The sequence below is a fragment of the Rhinoraja longicauda genome, chromosome 16, assembly GCF_053455715.1.
Source record: "Rhinoraja longicauda isolate Sanriku21f chromosome 16, sRhiLon1.1, whole genome shotgun sequence".
In the NCBI taxonomy this organism is placed as follows: domain Eukaryota; kingdom Metazoa; phylum Chordata; class Chondrichthyes; order Rajiformes; family Arhynchobatidae; genus Rhinoraja; species Rhinoraja longicauda.
In genome coordinates this window covers 30,565,233-30,589,356 of record NC_135968.1, presented here as the reverse complement: position 1 = coordinate 30,589,356, position 24,124 = coordinate 30,565,233, and the positions used below count along the sequence as shown (strand labels likewise).

Sequence of the window (24,124 nt, the reverse complement as noted above, 5' to 3'; positions counted from 1 at the left end):
ATCCGCATTGATGCGATGGCGGTCTTTGTTGGAGACCAACGTCGAGGGCTCCACTGCAGGAGCCTGCGGACTTAACATCACGGAGCTCGCAATCCCCTACGGGGATTGCCTTTGGAGCTCCAACAGCGGGTGCCTGCGGACTTTAACATCGCAGAGCTCGCGGTCTCCGATTAGAGATCGACTTCGGGAACTCAAAGCCACTGGAGCTTTGATCGCCCTAACGCGGGAGCTTCGACTGCCCTGATATGGGAGCTTCGATCGCACCGATGCGGCTTCGTCGACCGCCGGTTGCGGAAGCTTCGTCGATCTGACTGCGGATGGTTCGACTGCCCCGACCGCAAGAGAATAAAAGAGGGTGTACTTTGTTGCTTTCCATCACAGTGAGGAATGTGGAATCCGCTGTAGTGGATGTTTATGTTAACTTTTATGTAGTTGTGTGTCTTGTTGCTTTTATTTAGTACGGCTGTATGGTAATTTGAATTTCACTGTCTCCCACTGTCTTCCTGTCTCCACCTATATCCTTCCTTTGTCCCGCCCCCGACATCAGTCTGAAGAAGGGTCTCGACCCGAAACATCACCCATTCCTTCTCTCCCGAGATGCTGCCTGACCTGCTGAGTTACTCCAGCATTATGTGAATAAATATCAAGTACTATTTCCATTAAAAACTATATCGTTCTCATGTTCTTAAAAATAGATTAATTGATAAATTTACAAATCAAACTGCAATTAAAACTGAAGAAAACACGATCATAAATTCACATGGGTCCCTGTAACATCACAAATTCTATACAATGCTCTGACAGCGTAGAAACCTATTAAAATAAATGCAGCGAATGCAACGCAGTTAAAAAAACAACTTTGAAGAAACATTTCTGAAACACACATACAGGGATTATACATCAAAAACAGGCACATAAGTATTTCCGAGCTTCTGCATGGAGATGTCTATATCTGCACAGTTCATTAAAAATATCCTGGACATTTATCAAAGAAGCCCCACCACCTGGCTATACCTTCTGCCACTCATCACTCCTATCCCACACATCATCACCCCTCACATCGTCTTACTTAATGATTACATTTTTGTTCAATTCTTGTAATCCACTGATCATACCCTCTTCCCATCCTGTTTCAATCATTGCCTGTCGCTAGTTTCCCTCCACCTCCATGCTATGATTTTGACATCATCAAGTTTTAGTTTATATCTAAACATTGCTTTAGATGTTTAGATCTAAAGCAATGCTGACCATATATTGACTCATGATTACCTTTGAGTCAGCAATTACAATAGATAATAGGTGCAGGAATAGGACATTCGCCCCTTGTGCCAGCACCGCCATGGCTGATCATCCACAATCAGTACCCCGTTCCTGCCTTCTCCCCATATCCCTTGACTCCGCTATCTTTAAGAGCTCTATCTAAATCTCTCTTGAAAGCATCCAGAGAATCGGCCTCAACTGCCTTCTGAGACAGAGAATTCCACAGATTCACAACTCTCTGGGTGAAAAAGTTTTTCCTCATCTCCACTCTAAATGGCCTACACCTTATCCTTAAACTGTGGCCCCTGGTTCTAGACTTCCCCAACATCGGGAACATGTTTCCTGCCTCTAGCGTGTCCAATCCCTTAATAATCTTATATGTTTCAATAAGATCCCCTCTCATCCTTCTAAATTCCAGTGTATACAAGCCCAGTTGCTCCATTCTTTCAATATATGACAGTCCCACCATCCTGGGAATTAACCTCGTGAACCTACGCTGCACTCCCTCAATGGCAAGAATGTCCTTCCTCAAATTTGGAGACCAAAACTGCACACAGTACTCCAGGTGTGGTCTCACGGGGGCCCTGTACAACTGCAGAAGAACCTCTTTGCTCCTATACTCAACTCCTCTTGTTATGAAGGCCAACATGCCATTAGCTTTCTTCACTGCCTGCTGTACCTGCATGCTTACTTTCAATGACTGATGTACAAGGACACACAGATCTCGTTGTACTTCTTGACACCATTTAGATAATAATCTGCTTTCCTGGTCTTGCCACCAAAGTGGAAAACCTCACATTTATCCACATTAAACTGCATCTGCCATGCATCTGCCCACTCACCCAACCTGTCCAAGTCACCCTGCATCATCACAGCATTCTCTTCACAGTTCACACTGCCACCCAGCTTTGTGTCTTCTGCAATTCTGCTAATGTTACTTTTAATCTCTTCATCTAAATCATTAATGTATATTGTAAATAGCTGTGGTCCCAGCACCGAGCCTTGCGGCACCCCACTAGTCACTGCCTGCCATTCTGAAAGGGACCCGTTAATCCCTACTCTTTGTTTCCTGACTGCCATTGAACCTTCTCCTCGTTAAATAATATATCAGTTATAAAATCCTTATTTTAATTCCCTCCATAGTCTCATTGACCACCCCCACTAACACCTACCCTCCAACACCATCATTTCCTTCCGTCCATTGAGAGATCTGTGCTCTCTAATCCTGGCTGCTCAAGCAGCTTTGATTGATGAATAGTTCCATTATTGACAATCATCTTTTTAAATCCCAAGCTTCTAAAATTTACTCCTTATGCCACTTGTTCCTGCTATTTGATGGGAATTTTTTATTTGGTAATGTTGTGAAGTCTCCTGTGCATTGTCTGGGGATCAGGTGACTGAATTAAACACTCTCTCTCCCCATATATACATATACACACACACACACAGTATATACACACTTTATATTAATTACTGTGAAAACAAATAGCTAAATATTAAATGAAGTGATTCAACCTTAAAAACAATTGGTAACCACAGCAGCATCACAACAAACCTTTAGAATACATCCTGTTGGCCAGCATTTCACAATATTTAGCCTGTAAACAACTATTTACAGGAAGATGACTGAATTTCACTTTAGAATAAGGCAAACTAATACGATAAAGTTGCCTTGCTCCACAAAAGGAAAAATTATTTGCTGTGCATGCATGCAGAATCATCACGAATCTGAAGGATTTCTTTCATAATATAGTCTGTGCCGTGAGCACTGGCCCCTCAATGCCCAAGTGACTCGGCCAGCTGCAGTTCTTTCCACATCTATTTCTAATTATATTTTTATGCTAGCTGGTTTGCTTATTTGAACTTGCCTGTTAGAGAAGAAAGTCATTATTATTCATCTAAGCGAGGAAAAAAAAGCAACGTTGTAAATAGAGTTTCTGAACAGCATATGTTTGATCCCAGTTGTATGCAAAAAAAATAATCAAAACTCAGAACAAATTTGAAAGCACCAATTTCATCAGAGCAAATACCTTACTCCTAGCACAGGCATTTTAGCTATTATTACTCGGTTAAGACTCCACCTAAAAGAACACTTTGTCCCTACTTCAAATCTGTTCTACTGGGCAAGATGCTAATTGTGCACTGAAATAGAATGGCTCTACCCCAGCATGTGTTTTAACCCCATATTCAGAAAAATACGCCTAATTATATCCTCTTGCTATTTTATCAAATTCAATTATCCTGTCGATTCACAGTACTATTCTCAAAGATCAGTCAACAGCACTCCAGCTGCTATTGAACTTGTTGGAAATAATGGATTACTAGAAATTAGAATTCATCCCACCGAGCTTCATACAAGTGCAGAAGACAACAAGACCCTATGAGTTAAGTGATTCAGGAAGCCTACGTGGGTCAATGTTCCTTGGACTGCCATCACACATTCAGCAGTACGCATTCAACTCTTGAGACGTCTTAACCTTTATCCTCGCAAACCCAAAGCAAGGTTCTGGAGTAAGCAAGGGAGAAAACTTGCAAACAGAAGCTCTATTCTGGAGAAACCTGTGCACAATGATGTATTTATATGGATATAAAACATCAATCTTTTGATTCTTTGAAATTTCTAATTTAGTGTCAGTCATAGTCAGTTTTTTTTGCCATGAACCCATGCAAACTGCTGGACCCGTTTTACAATATTATGGGTATGACAATATTTTACAGAAACAAAAGCAATTCTCATCCTTAAAGTCTGTGCTGAATTTGAATTCTGGCTGCCGAGGTGATCGGTCTGTCAAAATTACTGGATAAATTAATGTACATCACAAGTACATTTATTACAAAAGAGTAAGGGCACAGCTGGAGGTAAGGAAATTTGTTCAATCAAAATCCAATTTTGTCATCAACTGTGCACACTTTACTTGATAATCTCCAGGCGATTGTTCTGCATAAACAACCCCTTATCCTGCATGTGACTGTTTTTCAAGAATATTAGGCTTCAACCTTCACCTGGAATCAATCACAAGGAATCCAATAATCACCATCAAATCTTTAAAACTGCAACATCGAAATGTTCAATATTTCTAGACACTGTTATTAATAGCAGCGCATAATTTTGCATCTGCTCTTATTACACCAGATGGTTAATTGGAGTTTTGATTTGATGGTCATTTGCTGGATCGTACAATTTGATGTTATTTCAATCAGTCTGCAAAATAACCCCATTACTTCACTATAAATATTGGCCTTACTATACTTACATCTGGTGGAATTCTGACTCCATCCTTCATTACGTTTCCCTCCACGGTGAGATGGAACGCTCGTCCATCATTGTCAGTGAATATGAAGTGCTCACGCGCAGAGATGTTCTGGCTAAATTCAGCTTTACTTTCTGCCTCCTGTAGTAAACTGGAGAATTAACAGATCAGATTTATTGCATTTACAGTCAATACATCTTAACCTTGACATTTCTAATAATTCATAAATGGCTATTTTCAATTGACTCGAATCAAATCACTTTGGGACCCCACCACTTGAGCAAAATAAAGTAAAAGTGATGAACTGGAAACAGAATTAAAACTAATGTTTTTGATTCATTTAATTATAGTGTCAGTCATAGTCAAAAGCAAAATGTCACTATGGGACAAGAACTGATAGCGAAGGAACTAATTGAACAGAGAAAAATACTGTAATAGGACCAATGGTACTGTTCCATTCCACAGACTGAAGCACAAACAAACAGGTTGGCATTCTACAACAGCATTACACAACTGGAAGCACTCTTTCTCTGATAGCTCAATTTTGGAGAGTGTGAGAGTTATCCCTCATTTTGCAGTCAATGTACATCATGCATTCAACATTTAAAAAATAGAACATTTGAGACATAGCCTGTTGTCTTTATCTGGGTGATGAATAGCTTCTCAGCTTAACACCATTTTCCAGCACTTGTTCTGCAGTCCACACTTTTCCAAACTTGTCTCCAAGTATTCTTTAAACATGAGGGCTTCTGCTTCGACTATCCTGTTAAGCAACAAGTTCCAACCCTCTACTACACCAAGGTCCCTCACAATTTAATACAGCTCAATTAAGCCTTATTCCAAAGAAAACCATCCTATTTCACCCAATCTTTTCCCATAGCTAAATTTTTACCAACCTTCCCAAGATCCTCATAATCTCCTTATCCTCTGCAGTAAAATTATGCTTCCTGTCATATGGTGACAAGAGGTGTACATAGTACTCAAGTTCTCCTCTAACTAGCACTGTATGCATAACCACCATGCTCTTGCATCCTATGCCCTGATCAATAATGCAAAGCATCCAGCATGTCTTTTAGGCACCTTATTGACATTTCCTGTATTCTTCAACAATTTGTGGATACACATTGTTAAGTCTCTTTGTGCCTCCACACCACTCAATACCCTGCTGTGTGCCCCTTCACTGCACCTCTGAAAATGCATCGTCTTCTCCTTTTTCGAACCAACTGACCAAAACATCTACCTCATCCTGCAGTCTAGAGCTTCCATTGTGAACTACTCAGCTGATTTTTGTATCATATTTATTATTATGGAAATGGGCCTTTCTTCATGCATAGATAAATATAGAGAGGACGCAGGCATCTTAGTTGTGCAACTACCTTTTCTAACCCTCATCTGCTACCCACTACATCTCCTCCCCTTAGCGTCTTGGAAAATCAATCCTATCAGTATCTGCAGTACCCAGCCACTCTTTCTTAAGTTACCTGATCATAGGCGACTCAACATTGTTGGCTTCAGTATCAGAGACTACAGTTTGTCTGGCCATGGCTTCTCGAACTGCAAGCTGCTTTCTGCGCAAACTCTTCAAGTTGTGGGAAGGGGACCACTCCTGTAGATGAAGCAGCATAGTGAATTCTTCTGCGCTTTCAAGTTATCTAAAAGAATATTCTTCACTTTTGTTTTGTTCAATATATCAAATTAGACCAATCATTCTAAGCACATATACAAATGAAAAACTATAAAATACATTGATGAGATTTGTACATCTAAGTTCCAGTGAAAAGGGAACCAAGAGTGGAAAATATAAACTCAGCTTCAGTTCTTTATTGTGCGTCTCTTCTTTCAGTTTACCCAATCTTTTCTTAAGAGCACAGAATGTCAAACATCTGCAATTTTCCGAATTTTGTTCAGGTGTCCCTCTACAGAAACATGCCCCACTTGTCCACTACAGCCAGCAAGTCTAAGACCAGCTATTTCTCCTGGAGCTTGAGGCTTACCTGTCACAGCACCCATCAAGTCCAGAACTCTCTCCTCCAAATAAGCTTTTATAATGTGCTTTGGTGACCCTCTAAGCTTCAAAATACCACCAGCCTATTCTTGAAAATGTTTGTTTCCAGTAGAGAACAATTGCAAATGGTCAAATGATGACATGTGGCTTGCTTAGATGTTTGTGTGGAATTAACAACATACTTCTTCCTTTACATTTGACCTCGCAAAGTGCAACACCTCACACTTGCCCAAATTGAACTCTGTCTGTCATTTCTTGGCTTTTATCTGTAAGTAATCTCTATCCTGCCGTATCCTTTGACAGTCATCTTCACTTGCTGCAATGCCACCAATTCTTGCAAACTTACAGGAACTGCAGATCCTGGTTTGCCACAAAGATAGACACAAAATGCAGGAGCAACTCAGCGGGACAGACAGCATCTCTGGAGAGAAGCAATGGGTGGCATTTTGGGTCGAGACCCTTCTTGAGATAACGTCAGGGGAGAGGAAGACTAGAGATATGTAGAAGGGCAAGGTGCAAAAATGACAGATCAAAGCAGACGATGATTAAGGAAATGTAGACTGGATCATTGTTAGCTGAGGGGAAGGTGACAACGAAGCAAAAATCAGCAAAATTAACCAGGACAGTGAAACTAGTCCGAGAACTAGGGTGGGGGAGGGAAAGAGGGAAAGCAAGGGCTACTTGAAGTTAGAGAAATCAATATTCATACCACTGGTTGTAAGCTGCCCAAGTGAAATAAGAGGTGCTGTTCCTCCAATTTGCGTTGGGCCTCATGTTGACAGTGGAGGCAGCCCAAGACAGAAAGGTCAGTATGGGAATGGGAGGGGGAGTTAGTGTTTTGCATTGATCGTGTTGGCTGGGCGGACAGAGCGGAGGTGTTCAGCAAATCGATCGCCGAGCCTACGCTTGGTCTCACCGATATATAAGGAACACCCGATACAGTAGATGAGGTTGAAGGAGGTGCAAGTGAACCTCTGCCTCATCTGAAAGGACTGTCGTGGTCCATGGATGGTGTCGAGGGAGGAGGTATTGGGACAGGTGTTGCATCTACTGAAGTTGCAGGGGAAGGTACCTGGGGAGGTGATGGTTTGGGTGGGAAGGAATGAGTTAACCAGGGAGTTACGGAGGGCACGGTCACCCTGGAAAGCGGAAAGGGGTGGAGATGCAAAGATGTGGCTAGTGGTGAGATTCCATTGGAGGTGGCGAAAATGTCAGAGGATTATGGGTTGTATGCGACAGCTAATGGGGTGAAAGGTGAGCCTCATCTATGATGGAGGAGCGGAACCCCCATTCCCTAAAGAATGAGGACATCTTGGATGCTGCAAAATTACTAACAAGCCCACTTCCATTTTCATTCAAGATTATTTCCAACAAATCTACCGATTTCTCTCATTTCTGATAGAGAATGCAAAAGTGTTCAGACTATAAAATCACGATTGAATCAGTAAAGAAACCATAACATTTCAACAATAAACTGCACACGCCGACCAATGATCACCTGTACACTAGTTCTGTTATTCCTGTTTTGAACCCTGCACACTAGGGGCAATTTACAGAAGCCAATTAACCTACAAACCTGCACGTCTTTGGAATGTGGGAGGAAACCAGAGAAAGCCCACGTGGTCTCAGGGAGAACATACAAACTACGTACAGACAGCACGCATAGTCAGGATCTAACCAGAGTCTCTGGCGCTGCAAGGCAGCAACTCTAGTCACACCTTTGTACCACCCAATGTTTGTAAAGACAATTTTCATTGGAATTCTGAATTTGGGTTGCAAGAACAATGACGGTGGTTCCAAGCAATGGCAGTAAATATCATCTCATTAAGTTACAAATCAAATTCCCAAGCACTGAGACAAGCACAACTAACCAATTTAAAGTCTTATTCCTTGCTAATTTCACCAATCAATTTATTTGTCTTCTACTGCTTGAAAAATGAAACCTTTCTTCCCGAGTTCCGCTCAGCAGGGTGTCATTTGCATTCCAGTATCCCACCAAAATGACAGCATTGCATGGGAATATTGACAGATCATCAGACAGGTGGTAGAAGACATTACAGGCGAGTCCTGTGCTGAATTCAAATATGTTCATCAGGAGCTGGATTGGAGTCAGGACATGAATTCACACTGATTTTCCCACATTGAGAACATGGTTAACCTGGATTTGATGACAGACTTGATGCAAGATGTTTCACATCTCATCTACTCCCGATTGTTTCCTGGCAACCTGATGTTTGAAATGCTTCAAAATCTAGATGCTAATCCTCAGAGTGGCTTTAAAATCAACTTGATTAAATGCACTGGGTTTAATGATAATGACCTAACTGGAACTATATCATGTTTAGCAATTCTACATGAATTGGAAATAATACATTTATATACCACATACACGCAGACATAAACACTTGACATAAACATAGCACTACATCGCAGGTGGCAAATTGATGTCCATACCAATGCTGTTACTGCAGGAAAGTTCTTTGTCATTTCTCGAAGTAGAGTACAAGTTCTAATATCCCACAGCTCCAAAGGTTTGTCTCTGAACGCCACAACCAGGAACTGCCTAAATAAAGTAAATACATCATCCTTTAGGTTAGAATGTTGTGTTGTAATGATGATGTTCAGGAATACATGATATAAGTTGATTCACAAAAGGAAAAATCTTCATTTAAAAATGTTAAAAGTTCCCAAATTTTCTCAACACTTATCGAACCAAGAGAAGTTTAAATCTCTGGAGCTCTACCCTTTTGGAAATCACATCATCCAAAGATCGACAACAATTATATCATCATTAAAATAATGAACCATCCTTACTACTAGACCACATGCTCAAAAATGAACATGGATTATCTTCTCAATGTAAATACTATAAGTTGCCTGGTGTCTTTTAAATGACTCCACTATCAATAGGCTCACCCAACATTTCCAGGGTTAAATATCAATGCTCTTTCTATCAAACAGGCAGAATAACAATGGTGCAAGGGCACAATTTTCAATGCCACATAAGCAAAAACCTCAAGGTTAAGTGAATAACAATGGATTTGGAAAGACTGCCATACTTACTTCAAATGGGATATTTTAATCATTTCTATTGGTGGTTCATCATTCCCTCGTTCACCTCTAAATGCAATACTTCTCCCTAGGTAGAAAAATGATTTGCAGAGAATGAGAAAATCAAACCCCAATGAATAACTGGTACTATTATAGTCGACTTGGTAACATTTCTACATGCCTACCATGTATTCTGATCAACAGTAATACAATGAAAAATAGCATCACAAAGATTTATATAGACATAATATAATGTGTATACATATATAGAACAAAGAACTGCAAGTCCTGGTCCATACCAAAGAGAGACACAAAGTGCTGGAGTAACTCAGCGGGTTGAGCAGCATCTCTGGAGAAAAAGGATGGATGACATTTTGGGTCAGGACCCTTTTTCAAATTCCATGTATATGTGCACACATACATACATCATACATAAACATACGTATAAGTATGTATGTGTATATATAAAAAGTGTGTAAATATATGTATATAGGTATGTGAATATATACACACATATATATATATATATATACACACGTAATAGTAAAAAATAGTTGGAATTGAAGACTTTAAAAAGATCTTGGAACGTAGAATATTACAGCACAGGAACAGCCCCTACGGCCCATAGAAACATAGAAAATAGGTGCAGGAGGCGGCTATTTGGCCCTTCGAGCCAGCACCGCCATTCATTGTGATCATGGCTGATCATCCATAATCAGTAACCTGTGCCTGCCTTCTCCCCATATCCCTTGATTCCACTAGCCCCTGAACCTCTACCTAATTATCTTTTAATTTCATCCAGTGAATTGGCCTACACTACCTTCTGTGGCAGAGAATTCCACAAATTCACAACTCTCTGGGTGAAACAGCTACATCTTGCACAGTCTGAAGAAGGGTCTCAACCCGAAATGTCACCTATTCCTTTGCTCCAGACATACTGCTTGTCCCGCTGAGTTACTCCAGCATTTTGTATCTACCTTCGATTTAAACCAGCATCTGCAGTTCTTTCCTATACATCTTGATACAACTGGATTTGAATTTAGTTGAGCAATATCAACTTCAGTGAGTAATAAGATGAATATTAATTCTCCATTGTCTACATTATTCACAAGGAATGGGGCACAAACTCCCTGTAGATGAAACAAACTTGTGGACACATCTATATCAAGATCCTTTAATTTTGTAAATTTCTCAATATTATTTTTTTGTTTATAAGCTTGCCATGCTTACAAATAAAACTAAATTTATTCTTCATCAATGTTCCACTTAAAAGCATGAAGTAGATATTTTGTTCTTCTGACCTGTTGGTAGATCAACCAGCTGCAGTTCATTCCGCACTAATCCCAGATTGTTTGGTGTTGAGGTAGCAAAAGAAAGAAAACTGGCCAGGCTTGCCCACTCAATGCCCCTAAAGAAAGCCCAAAGAAGGATTCAGCTGTAAAAAAGGCCAACAATCTTGTTCCCAGTTCTTATTATTGAGCTAGATTGGACGCACAGCAATATGCTAAGCAACAAAGTTGGCTATATTTTAAAGTTGGCTATTAACCTTCTTCTAAGTGGTAGTTCTAACTTTTGAGGCAATGTCTTGAATCTACATGGCTATTTAATGTTAGGAAACATTCCAAGGCGATTGACAAGAATATTATTACGTGAGGTAGTGCTATATAATTAAAATAATAGCAATTGGAACATTTCATTGTGGACTGTGCAAAAAGAAAGGTTGTTTTCACATATATTTTGCAACTTCCTCAGGAGTAACATCCCCATTGCTGTGTTTGGTCTCACAGAGCAGAACTTGCAAATCTATGAACTCCATTACAAGTAATTACTACCTAAAATTGTATTTCTGTGCTTATGGTAAGAGATGGATGTTTATTTCTCATGATTTACGAGTTTAAACTGAACTAGTTCAACAACACTGGAAGCACAATTATTCTGTGCACTGAATTGAAACATGCCTGTCAGCAACACACAGAAAAGTTGCAAGCCGGTCAAAACTGTCAACTTTCAGTTACTAAACCACAAAATTGCCCATATCTTTAGCATCTCATGCATAAAATCCCAAAGTTACTTTTAATGATATATCATTATCCCTCCACACAAAACTGTCACTGATTTTAACTACGAAAATAAAGATAATTAATAAAGATGCTAAAAACTCCTAAAGTAGTTCAGCTGTGAAATACCTTTAAATTATTATAATGCAACACAAACAAATTTTCAAAAGCATAATTTTCAATGCTATAATTACTGCTTTGCAAACTTTGTCCCCACAAAAACATTTGTTAAATTACAATTTCATCACGGAAATAGGATAAAACAATGGGCTTCAATTTAAAAAAAAAATATTTTGAAATACCCAAATCCTGCAAGCACCTTAATTTTAATTCCACACAGTGTAAGCGTTCAAAATATTTAATGAACTACTGCCGTTCCTTTTTGGATTTAATGAGAGTGGCTATTCAGCCAAATGTTGACGATCTTTTGAACTTACACTTGACAGCAAACAATGTCGGACAAGGAGATCAACATCACAGACTGATGGATCTTTGGCGGAGATGCTAAAGTGATACGGGCCTTTATTAACAAATTAATTGACCAGCCCCAAATATTTTCACATAAAAGAATATGCTAAGATACATTTTCCTGTCACCAACCCTTACCCTGCCACTTCCAATCCACACAAATATTCATACAAAGTATTACAATTTTTTTTTAAATATCCATATTTCATGCATTTCTCTACACATTATTAAAATATACCTTATTTTGACAGGTTATGGCCAGTGACAAGATAAATTCAAGAGATGGAAAAAAAAGACATTTAATTTTAAAATGTTGAGATAACAGGAGACATCAAACACCTGCTAACCTAGAAATGCATCTAACAGTAATTAACCTCTGCCTCCGTTAAATGTATTTAGAAACAAGGAACCACAGAAAAGGACACAAAGTGCAGGTGTAACTCCGCGGGTCAGGCAGCTTCTCTGGAGAATTATGGCTAGGTGACGTTTCGGGTCGGGACCTTTCTTCAGACTGCTTTATTAAGATGGTTTCCTCACCAGGTGACCTTAAGGCACAGGCAAGGTTAGCAGCGAGACGCCTCAAACTGTTCATGAGGCATGCACAGAAAATCAACTGACATTTCAAATTTACTTAGTTCTTTAAATTTATAATTTTTAGTTTCATTGGCCAAATAACATGAGTGAAAAGCCCAAATTCACCTAATCTGAGGTTCCTCTAAACCAATTTAAGATTGTAGTTCCTTAATCTATTGTCACTGCTTATCACATTTTTATGTGTCTCGAAAGTAGGTAGTTCAAGTTTCACGATATAAAGCAAAAGTAATTTTAAAGTGTCACTCTCATTAAAGCTTGCTGTGTTTCCTGCAGTATTCCACAAATGTAACCAAGCTGACATATCAGCATTAGAGGCATCCATCACAGTTGATCATTTGCCATTAGATTCTTCCATCAACCAAGTTAATTATGCTTGCCTAGGATTTCCTTTTCAAAGTGTAGACTTTATTCTAGTGAAGAAAGCTTCTCCTTTACTGATTTTCAATACCTTTAATTGTGAGGGCAAGAAATAGTTGGCCTTAAAATGCCAAGAAAGAAGAGTACATGCACTCCTCAAAATAATTATCCATTTTACATTCCCCTTTCCTTTCTGGGGAAATCCACTCTTCCAGCCGTTGCCTCGCCACAGCAGTGCAACTGTTTAATGAAGCCTGGGTTACTGAGGTCAATTTTAGATTGCCATACTTTGTGTTACAAATGAGAGTTCATCTAATTAAACAACCAGTGAATGAAGCTTAATGGAGTTTGGATTTTAATATCAGTGCAAAGTCACCTGAGTGTGACTAACAACTAAAGGAATCTTCCCCATTATGAAATATCAACATCAATATCGGTCATCTTTTAACGTTAATTACATACACAAAGTGGATTGGAGAATTTGGAAGCAGCTGCTGCATCATTCCCTTCAATACCATTTCAATATGTTTTGAAAATTTGCAGTATGGCATGTGAGTAGACAGATGTTTATGAGCAATACTCATAATGTGGAACAATGATGAAGCTCTGGGGGAGAAAGGTCACCTTTCAAAACAGGGAGTTAATTTTGCATTCATCACGCTAATGTTGTTAAATCTCTATCTAACACAGGTCATTTATAATTAAGACTGAAAAGTAATGTATTTTTTGCGTTCCTTTTGGATACGTGGAATGTTTATACCAAAAATCTTACTTGACTTCGCAGGAATGTACACTTAATTCCTTGTATAACAATCCACTTGTGAGATGATAAACCAACACAGATCCGTTGCTGGTACCTGGAATGCACATAGATTAAATAATAACACCATTAATTCCATTGTCAATCAATTGATCTAGGGAAAAAGATATAACATATTGACTCATTGTATAATTTTATATACGCATTGAAAGTTGATAGTTTAGATGACTGTATTGACAAGAATTTACTATGATCCAGATCGATCTTGCAAGTTCAGAGATACTCAGTCATTGGATTTCCGTGAGGCTAAGGCAAATGTATGGATCCATCAAATGAGCTACATCACATCAACTAGGGGACATTGAGACAAGTATCATTTCGAGCAAGCTACCACAATACGATTAGCGCAAATAAATTACATCCAATAGGCAGCTGATGCCTTTACAAAAAAGAAAGGAAACCGAGTCTGAGGAAGTAAAAAGATACAGGGGAAAAAAAAAGAATCCTAATTCAAAATTGGTAATTTATATAGGACACCAGAGTAAAAAGTATAAAAAACTCTCAATCCTGGATTTAAGCTTGTAACTTTGTTAAAAAACTGAAGCTAATAAAAATCTAATCAATATTCTTAATCATCACATTTCAAGTCTTGTAGTTTCTGAATAAAATTTCATTGGTTCTTAAAAATTAAGACAAAATATTTAAGATATTAGAAATAATTATTTCCCTAGTTTCTCCTCCCACACTCCAAAGACGTACAGGTATGTAGGTTAATTGGCTGGGCAAATGTAAAAACTATCCCTAGCGGGTGTAGGATAGTGTTAGTGTGCGGGGGTCGCTGGGCGGCGGAGACCCGGTGGGCCAAAGGGCCTGTTTCTGCGCTATATCTCTAAATCTAGTTGTTTACTCTTGTAATATAGTGAAGAGCATGGACAAACTTGATCACTTTGAGAGCCACATGCGTCACAAATGTATGCATATCCTTCATGTTTTGGAGCAAGCACATGGACAATGGTGAACATGTACATTGCCTTAATCTCAGCTTTTTTATTGAATGCAGAAAGGCCTTTGTCTCTGATTGTACAACCCCGTAAAGAATTTCCTGTATCAAGTACTCACCAACAGCCAACAATGGCTGATAGCTCTTTATGTTCTTGGTAGTAAGTGGTGGACACATTCGTACAACAAATGGTGGCAGTGGAAGGCCTGACAACAAACCAGTCAGCAGGAACTTCAGCTGAACCTCCTGCTGGTGCAGAACCTTAGGCAACTCTTCATCTACTGTTAGACTTTGTCCTGTCAGAAAAATAAATTGTGAGAACAGATGGAGTATGAACACAAAATGCTGGAGTAACTCCCTTCTGAAGGGTCTCGACCCGAAAGGTCACCCATTCCTTCTCTCCAGAGATGCTGCCTGTCCCGCTGAGTTACTCCAGCATTTCGTATCTACCTTCGATTTAAACCAGCATCTGCAGTTCTTTCCTACACATTGTGAGAACAGATCATGTGGTACATATTACACAGATTACATTAACCATCACACTGGAAAAAGTCAAGCTCGCAGTTCAAGGCACCAAACTGTTTACAAGCCATGCTATAGAAAATCAGCTGGCAATTTCAAATTTACCTTTAATTCTTTAAATTTATATCATTTAATTCCATTGACCAAATTTTTAAACAACGAGGAACGCAGATGCTGGTTTACCAAAGGGAGTCACAAAATGCTGAAGTACTGCATCATTTTATCTTTCTATTTTTAAGTAGATTGGTTGTAGGAAATGTAACCTTTCTCTCAGAATTATATATCACTATTTCCACTTCTTCATGCCAGTGGTACAAACATGGACTCGGAGTTGGCTCATGGGCTTGGCCATTGAGGGTACAGGGGAGGTTTACCAGAATGCTGCCTGGATTAGAGGGTTTCAGCTACAGTGAGAATTTTGACAGACTTGATTTATTTCCTTTGGAACATCGGAGGTTGAGGGAGACCTGATAGAAGCATATAAAATTATGAGGGCCGTAGATAGGGTAGACAGTCAAAGCTATTGACTTCTTGCTATTCTTGCTATTGAGGGCGTGCAGCGTAGGTTTACTAGGTTAATTCCCGGAATGGCGGGACTGTCATATGTTGAAAGACTGGAGCGACTAGGCTTGTATACACTGGAATTTAGAACGATGGGAGGGGATCTTATCGAAACGTATAAGATTATTAAGGGGTTGGACACATTAGAGGCAGGAAACATGTTCCCAATGTTGGGGAGTCCAGAACCAGGGGCCACAGTTTAAGAATAAGGGGTAGGCCATTTAGAACAGAGATTAGGAAAAACTTTTTCACTCAGAGTTGTGAATCTGTGGAATTCTCTGCCTCAGAAGGCAGTGGAGGCCAATTCTCTGAATACATTCAAGAGAGAGCTAGATAGAGCTCTTAAGGATAGCGGAGTCAGGGGGTATGGGGAGAAAGCAGGAACAGGGTACTGATTGAGAATGATCAGCCATGATCACATTGAATGGCGGTGCTGGCTCGAAGGGCCGAATGGCCTACTCCTGCATCTATTGTCTATTGTCAAAGCCTTTTTCCCCAGGGTAGAAATGTCCAACATGAGATAGCTACAAGGTAAAAGGGGGAACATTTAATGGAGATATGCATGGCAAGTATTTGTTTAAACACAGAAAATTGTGGAGGCCTGGGCCACATTTGCCAGGGTTGGTGGTGGAGGCATGATGGTGGCATTTAAGAGGCTTTTAAATAGACACATGGAAATGCAGGGAATAGAGGGATATGGATAATGTAAAGGCAGATGAGATCAGTTTAACTAGGCTTCATGTAGAAACAAAGAACTGCGGATGCGGGTAGACACAAAGTGCTGGAGTAACTCAGCAGGTCAGGCAGCATCTCTGGAGAAAAAGGTCTGAAGAAGGGTCCCGACCCAAAACGTCCCCACCCTTTTCATATTTCACCCTCTGTCATATTTTCAGTTTAAAAGATATGAAGAGCTTATTTCACAGCGTGCAAACATGCAGTGCAACAAGTATGATCATGTCTTCCATCCATTAAATGTTCTTTGCATAATAAGACAATATGCTGAACACTAGTTTCTGCATTATTAGATGTTATTCCTATTTATACCCAGACTCACTTTGAACTCAATTATTTTAGGCGTTACACAGCAATACCACACATTTTCCAGTAAACAGTGCAAGCTGAGTGGGAGTGCAGGAGAATGGGGCCCCATGAGCAAGGGGGAGAGTGCGAAGCATCAACTGATGAGTCAGAAGCAAACCATGGGATTTCCAAACAGTCAGGTAGCAGATTAGAGGTTTATTGTATTGTGCATTACTATCGCAAGAGTCCAGAATATCACTGTTACCTATCATGTTATCCAAGGAGAGGTCTGCAAGCTTTTTTTGTTGGGTGCTCAAAGGAATTCCACAAAATGAAGCTGGACCGTACAAGGGAGAGGCTGTGGAACTTGAGTAACTGATACAAATAGAAAATAGCAATTAATAATGCAGCTATAAAACAAAAACAAAAATATCAATATCAATAAAAATACCACTGACATGTGAATTGAGATAATCAAAATATGTTCAAAGCAATGACTAAATGAATTACAATGAGCGTTAATTTCACTGTGAAAATATGAGGTGAACCTGGGAAGTGCAATGGAATAACCTGCATTTTTACTTGAGTGACACAAAATCTTGACTTGACTTTAGGCATTTTGACGCTTGCAGGGGTAGATTCTACAGGAGCAGGGATGCAGACCTCTACAGGCAGGCCAAGTACAAGCTGAGAAGAGGAATCAGAGCTGCCAAGAAAAGGTACTCTGAGAAGTTGAGAAGCAAGTTCTCAGTTAATGACTCTTCTTCAGTTGGTAAGGGCTTCAGCTGACCAACGACCTGAACGAGTTCCACTGCAGGTTTGAGATACAGAAACTTAACCCTGGTACCCCTTTCCCTCCCTCCCCAACCAACACTTCACACCAACTCGCAGCCCAACTCCAGTTTGAAAAGACTGGACCCTTCCCCACCGATCCCTCTCCAATCACCACTTAACACCCACTTACAGCCTGACTGCAAAATACTGGGGCCTCGTCCACTACCCACAAATGAACAACCGACAGTGGAGCCTCTGGTTTCGCCCCGTAAATTTCCTTGTAAGTTACATTAACACGGCAAAAAAAGGAAGATTTAAGCACTCGATCGTGAAAAGGACATTATCTTGCTGAAATCATCAAAAAAGGCATGAAAAGGCGCTCATGGCACTTATGGCAAAATCCTGGCTCGACTCATAAGATACCATTTTGAACACAGAGCACGTTAGCATGAGTGGCTATTAAACTAAAGTCAATCAGATTTAAGAGACAATTAGACAAAGAAGATGAAAATTAGGCAAAGGTTTGGGAAAATTGCAAGGAAATAGAATGTGATTCAAACATTAACAGATTCACAAGAAGCCAAACCACTTTCCACAAATTTTTCTCGAATTTAATAAATTACTCGATACTGAATATATCAGAAATGTACTTTAAAGGGCATAGAAGACACAAGATACCTGTAATGAGGTTTTGGTCCCAATAGGCTGGATTTCAATTCCCACAACATCACTCTGCCATCACTAACAATCAATGCAGCAGAATTTTCATTGACAGCACAGCACACCATATTGAACGGACGAACTGTCTTAGTAACCCTGATAGCATCACATTGACAACGCAGATCATAAGCAAGTTCCTGAGCAGGTTGATCTGGATCTAAAGACATTACAAAAATGCTCATTTCTGTGAAAGAATCGTCTGGAAGCTGATTATTTAAACAATGTACAACTTGCATCTATCTATCTTGCCTCCGTATTCCAAAAACATAAAATATTTTGGACATGGATAAATGCAAATTTTAGAATGATTGGAAATAAAGGCGGAATTAGCTGGTATGATGTCTCAGCCCCTTTCTGTCTTTATATTGTTAATTACATTTTACTAATATTTGTCCATTTATAATATTCCCAATCAGATTTTCAGCAGTAATTGTTCATAGTTCAGCCTCTGAAAACAGTTATTAGGCTTGATCTTACAGTTAGATCTGCAAGCTGTGGAATATTCTGACACTTTGACAGATAACAAAACTAAGGACAGAGTGTTCCCTTCTATCAAAGCTGCCATGGGATTTTAACAGTTTTATAGGCCTCTCTAATTTATCAAACCTTTATAATGATTACATCTGTTTCAAGAGAGATTTTCATGCTGCTCTTTCACAGTGCCAAATCTTTCCCACAGAAACATTACAATAATAATGCTTAGCCAACGTTTCATGGAAAGCCAGAGTTATTTTCTCTCTTTTGAATGCACTGCTCCTACACAAAACTCAGCATACTGTTTGTTTTATTCGTGACGTTATCAGACTATGGCAGCCACTATTTATTTAATCATTTTAATGTAGGAAACATAATAACACTATCACTTTCAAAAATGTATGAATTTGCATTTAGGTAATTACTTCATTTTTACTATAAAGCATGTTTTTTTTCCCCACTGCAGTTTATCCCAACTCCCAAGATATGCTACATAAACTGAAGAGTATCTACCACCCAGATATCCATTTCTTTAATACGTACATACCCTTCTGCATTCCCAAGAATGATCCATACTGATAATCATAACATCTACTTAATGTTCACTCCCATTTGTTCACCACCAATAGCAAGACCAAGTCTTCCTCTCTAAAGTTAATCCCCTCTTTGATTAGTAATTTTCCTTGTGCAGAAAATTTTAGTTTACATTAACCAATATTTTATATTCCCCTCAAGTCATAATGCACTAATTGACTTTAGCATATTTACTCAAATACATAAAATATGCAGCAATAACATTGAATCAAAAGATAAAGTTGAAAATTGCAGCATAATTTCTTTTTGCAAAAACTCTTCTAAAGGAAATGATTTTCAGAAAATAAAGTAGTATCTCTTCAAATCATTAATAATAGTACAACAATGTATTCCAAAATTATCTATTGAGACTATAAAACTAAACCGCTATTGGGGGATTATTAGTGCAGTAATTGAGCTAATGACTGCATTTTGACAATCTTAATGACAAAGCGGTTGCAAGATGAGAGGGTCGGCTCAAATTAGTTAAGACATAAAATTTAGAAGAGGCAAGGGAAAATGATTGGTGACATTTGCAGTCATCAGTTGCCTAGAATAGAAAATGAAAATACTGTATTGGATACATATTTTGTGATTTTTGATGAACTTCTATAATGAAAGAATGGTTAACATACTTTCTACCCGGAGGCATTAGCTGAAAAATTGAGCACAAGTTCACAAAAAAAAAAGCACAATGTCTTTCATGTTGCTTCCAAAACATCCCAAATTGCTTTACAGCCACTAAGGACATTTACAACTCCTCCTACACTTTATGCTGTCTCAGGAAAACAGCCAAAATAGTCAAGGACCATTTTTATCCCGGTCATTTCCTCTTCTCCCCTCAATACAAAAGCTTGAAAGCACATACCGACAGTTTCAGGAACACCTTCTTCTGTCAGCAGACTCTGAAAGATCCTCCCATAATCTATGGTGTAGTCCCAATCTCACAACCAGCCTCAATGCAGACTTTTTTTAAATTGCACTCTGGAGCTATACGACATATTGTAACACTATATCCTACACTCTGGTATTTCCCCCTTTGCACTACCTGTTGTACTTGCGTATAGTTTGATTGTACTCGTGCTTAGTATGACTTGACTGAATAACACAAAGTTTTATATTGTGTCTTGGTACAAGTGACAATAATAAACCAGTACCCATATTGTCCGAATGTAAGAAATAGGAGGCCAGTTTATTCATGTCAAGCTCACAAAACAGCATTGTGATGATGAGCAGATAAACGCCGATTCCAGAAAAATATTACTGTACTATATTGGTTATATTATATAGGGACACTTGAGACAACTTTAATTTAGTGATTCAGCTGGAAGCTTTAGCTCCAGCAGAGCAGCATTCGCTCAGTAAATCTTTGGAGTGGGACTTGAACCTGGAATCTCCAAGGAAAATGTGCTAATAATTATGTCACCCCCACAATATGTAAACATATTTATTTTTCATAATTTTCAGCTTTACACCCGGATTTGCTGGTAACTTCATTCAACGGTAAATAATTAGCATTTTGTCGCCTAATAACAAGGATTAGCAGACATGCTCACCCGGCTCTTCAGTGGGGAGCGTCAGTGAACTTGAATTCGATCGACGTATTCTTAATGTTATACAACCGTTTTCGTGTAGACAGAACAAAGCATCTCGTTGACGACAAGGAATGACCTAGGGCACAAAGCTAAACAACTTAAAACGTTCTACTTCTCTGAAGAATGGTGCATTTAAACACAAGAAAATGCTTGAAGTACGTTTTCACAGACATTACTGGCATAAACTTGCTGGATGGTAAATAACAAAATGAAAAATAGTGACCTCACTTGTGTCTTGTATTTCTCATTATCTTTATTGTAGTATCTGTCAACAGGAGACAGCCAGATTTTACAATTATTACAGGCACTCAGATTATAACCAGTGAGATGTGATGATGAAAATAAGCATACAAGAAATTTGAGCAGAAGTCTTACTCTACTAGAGTCTTCTGCACTGTTTCCCTATCCATACCTACTTCACCACCGATGCTCTATCTCTCTTGATTCAGGATACAGGCATTGAATGCGTGCAACGATTGAACGCCCATTCAGTCCGCGCCGACTCGGCCCCGCACACTTATACTATCCTATACACACTAGAGACAATTTACAATTATACCAAAACATTTAACCTACAAACCTGTACATCGTTGGAGTGTGGGAGGAAACCAGAGATCTCAGAGAAAACTCACACAGGCCACGGGGAGAATGTACAAACTCCATAGAAACAAACACTCGTGATCAGGATCGAACCCAGGTCTCTGGCGCTGTAACCAACTGTACCACTGCGCCACCACAATGGCTTTGCAGTATTCTAAACTCCAGAGAATGCAGGCTCATCCAACAGATTCTTTTTGAAGGACAACCACCCAACTCAGCAATTAATGTTGTAAAATTTTCTTGCAACGTGTTTGTGGAAACGCCTCAAATTAGTTTTGGATTATATGGAAACAGTAAAGCAATACTTTCATTAGTAACTGTATCAGTGCCCCACAAATTTCTCATCTTACTATACTCTCTGAACCATGCATTTAACCTTCTCATCTGTCTCACTCTCATGCCAAACTACACAAAGCTAGGATAACAAACTAGAAATATTTACTTTATCTCCTCAGAAAAAAACTCATTCCTATGTCACTGGTTACAACATGAATGTTACATCACAGATTACTGCACGGATGTTTCGGCACTGATTACAAAAGCGCTGCTCCAAGCAAGCTGGAGGCGAAAGGTAATCCATAACCTGGCCAGAGTGCAGTGAATAAATTCAGACATTCCCAAAGAGGACACATTTCAACCAATCTCATGTGGAAATACTGAAACTAAATAATTCTTCAATCCTTCTCTGCGTTCTTATGCAGCTCTGATTTCTAACACCAGAATTGAAAATGCAGGAACTAACGTTCCTCGGATTTCCAAACACCACTAATTCCAACTTCAATAACAATGTCACGAATGAACTAATGCCACAATTGCACCATTTAAATGCTCTACTATATACAGAATGTGGCAGTGTCAGAGAAAGGCAGTGCCTCTGTAAAATGTTTACCTGTAGAAAAGGTGCTCCTGTCCTTTCAATTGCCACTATGCCCACAGTTTGGTTTACCTCCAGGTCAAGAATCAGGATTTCTCTGGGGTACAACAGCAGCATATGGTTCCTCTTTGATGGCAAATAAGATAACTGCAGGCAGTCATTCAAAGTTACAGACTCGGCGCTGAAAACCAGATGAACATTAAAATATATAAATCCAGAAGCTTTTTTAATTATCAAATAATAAAGGATAATGAAAGTGGGTGCCTGGCACTGAAATAAAATATTCCATTTCAGGCCAGAAACCTCAGATGTCCAGCAATCCTGAGGGTAGTACATGTTTGGACATTAGATCTGCATGGGAGCCGAGGTATCATTTATTCCTTGTACACTCTCCCAATGTTTTGCTCCATTGAAGTTAATGGAACTGAACATACTGTAGATGTGGGTAGGTGGTGCTCTGGTTTGTGTTTAACACTAGCATCTAAATTCAACCCCAGGATTAACAATCAATTGAGACACGGCTTCTGTGCAATACTGAGAGAAAACAGTACCTTCAGAAGTGTTGCCTTTTAGCTGAAATACTAAATCGAAATTTTGTTTGCGTAACAGAAACACCAAATACAAAGGAAGATTTTTTGGAAATTATTTACTCAATATCATTGCTCTCCATGATGCAAATGGTGTCTGCCTATGCTCAGACAACTCACAAACTGACATGTCAAAGAAATACCTGCCTTTGATAAATATGGGTTGTCTCCATAAATATCAAAGGGCCAAAGTAAATGCAAGCTATTCAGCTGTCAATATAACATTAACACAAAATGTTGAACACAAGTCAAACATTCTTTGTCATTTAACAATCCAGCATTTTAAGCAACTCATAATAATGAGCAAGACATAATACTGAGATACATATCCTTCAGCTCACAATGTCTATGCTGGCAATGATGTACTATCTGTACTAATGCCATTTTCCAGCACACACAATTGAAATTTAAAATATCAGTTCACACATCAATCAAATTCACTGTCTGGACTGACAACAATGGCAATTATACACTTTTCCTAATTTTCTTTTATAATATTTATCAAACTAATTAAAATAATTCTTAAGATGAAATGTTTAGTGCTCATTTGAGCAATGGGCCATATGAAAAAATGTTTTTACCACCAAGGACCCATATTGATAGGCAAGCTAAACAGCTTGGTTATCTGTGAAATGTTATAATTTAAAAAAATATACTGCAATTTAAAATTTTGGATTACTGTCACTAAAATGTTTCTGCCTTGATAAAATATTTCAGCCAAAATCAAGAACCCTTTACAAAATGAACAACAATTCAACAAAGGGGAAACAATATTCTTTCAAATATACAGCTATGACATATTGTTAAAATAATTCAATGACATGCTTCTGATTGATGGAACAATCAAAATGTACATTTTCAAATAATAAACCAGTTGTTGTAGAAATGTCTATATTGCTAAACATTCCTGACTGGGGAAAGTTGGAGGATTAATTAGGGAAAGTTTTTTTAATTGATGGAACACGAGGATCATTAAATGCAATGTCAGATAAATAAAGGTTTGGTAATGCTTATTATATTT

At 38.9% G+C, this 24,124-nt stretch overlaps 1 protein-coding gene across 1 annotated transcript in view; it reads right to left on the bottom strand.

The window, feature by feature from the left end:
* Positions 1 to 24,124, bottom strand: part of wdr11 (WD repeat domain 11) — an 84,167-nt gene that overhangs the window by 37,771 nt on the left and 22,272 nt on the right. The window contains exons 6-16 of the mRNA XM_078413524.1: positions 22,532 to 22,697; positions 21,004 to 21,118; positions 18,359 to 18,557; positions 17,172 to 17,281; positions 14,923 to 15,099; positions 13,816 to 13,900; positions 10,869 to 10,975; positions 9,580 to 9,655; positions 8,971 to 9,079; positions 5,993 to 6,117; positions 4,515 to 4,662 (exon numbers count right to left, since the gene is read on the bottom strand). Of these exons, the coding sequence (XP_078269650.1) occupies positions 4,515 to 4,662; positions 5,993 to 6,117; positions 8,971 to 9,079; positions 9,580 to 9,655; positions 10,869 to 10,975; positions 13,816 to 13,900; positions 14,923 to 15,099; positions 17,172 to 17,281; positions 18,359 to 18,557; positions 21,004 to 21,118; positions 22,532 to 22,697 (1,417 nt within the window). The remainder of the gene's footprint in view (positions 1 to 4,514; positions 4,663 to 5,992; positions 6,118 to 8,970; positions 9,080 to 9,579; positions 9,656 to 10,868; positions 10,976 to 13,815; positions 13,901 to 14,922; positions 15,100 to 17,171; positions 17,282 to 18,358; positions 18,558 to 21,003; positions 21,119 to 22,531; positions 22,698 to 24,124) is intronic.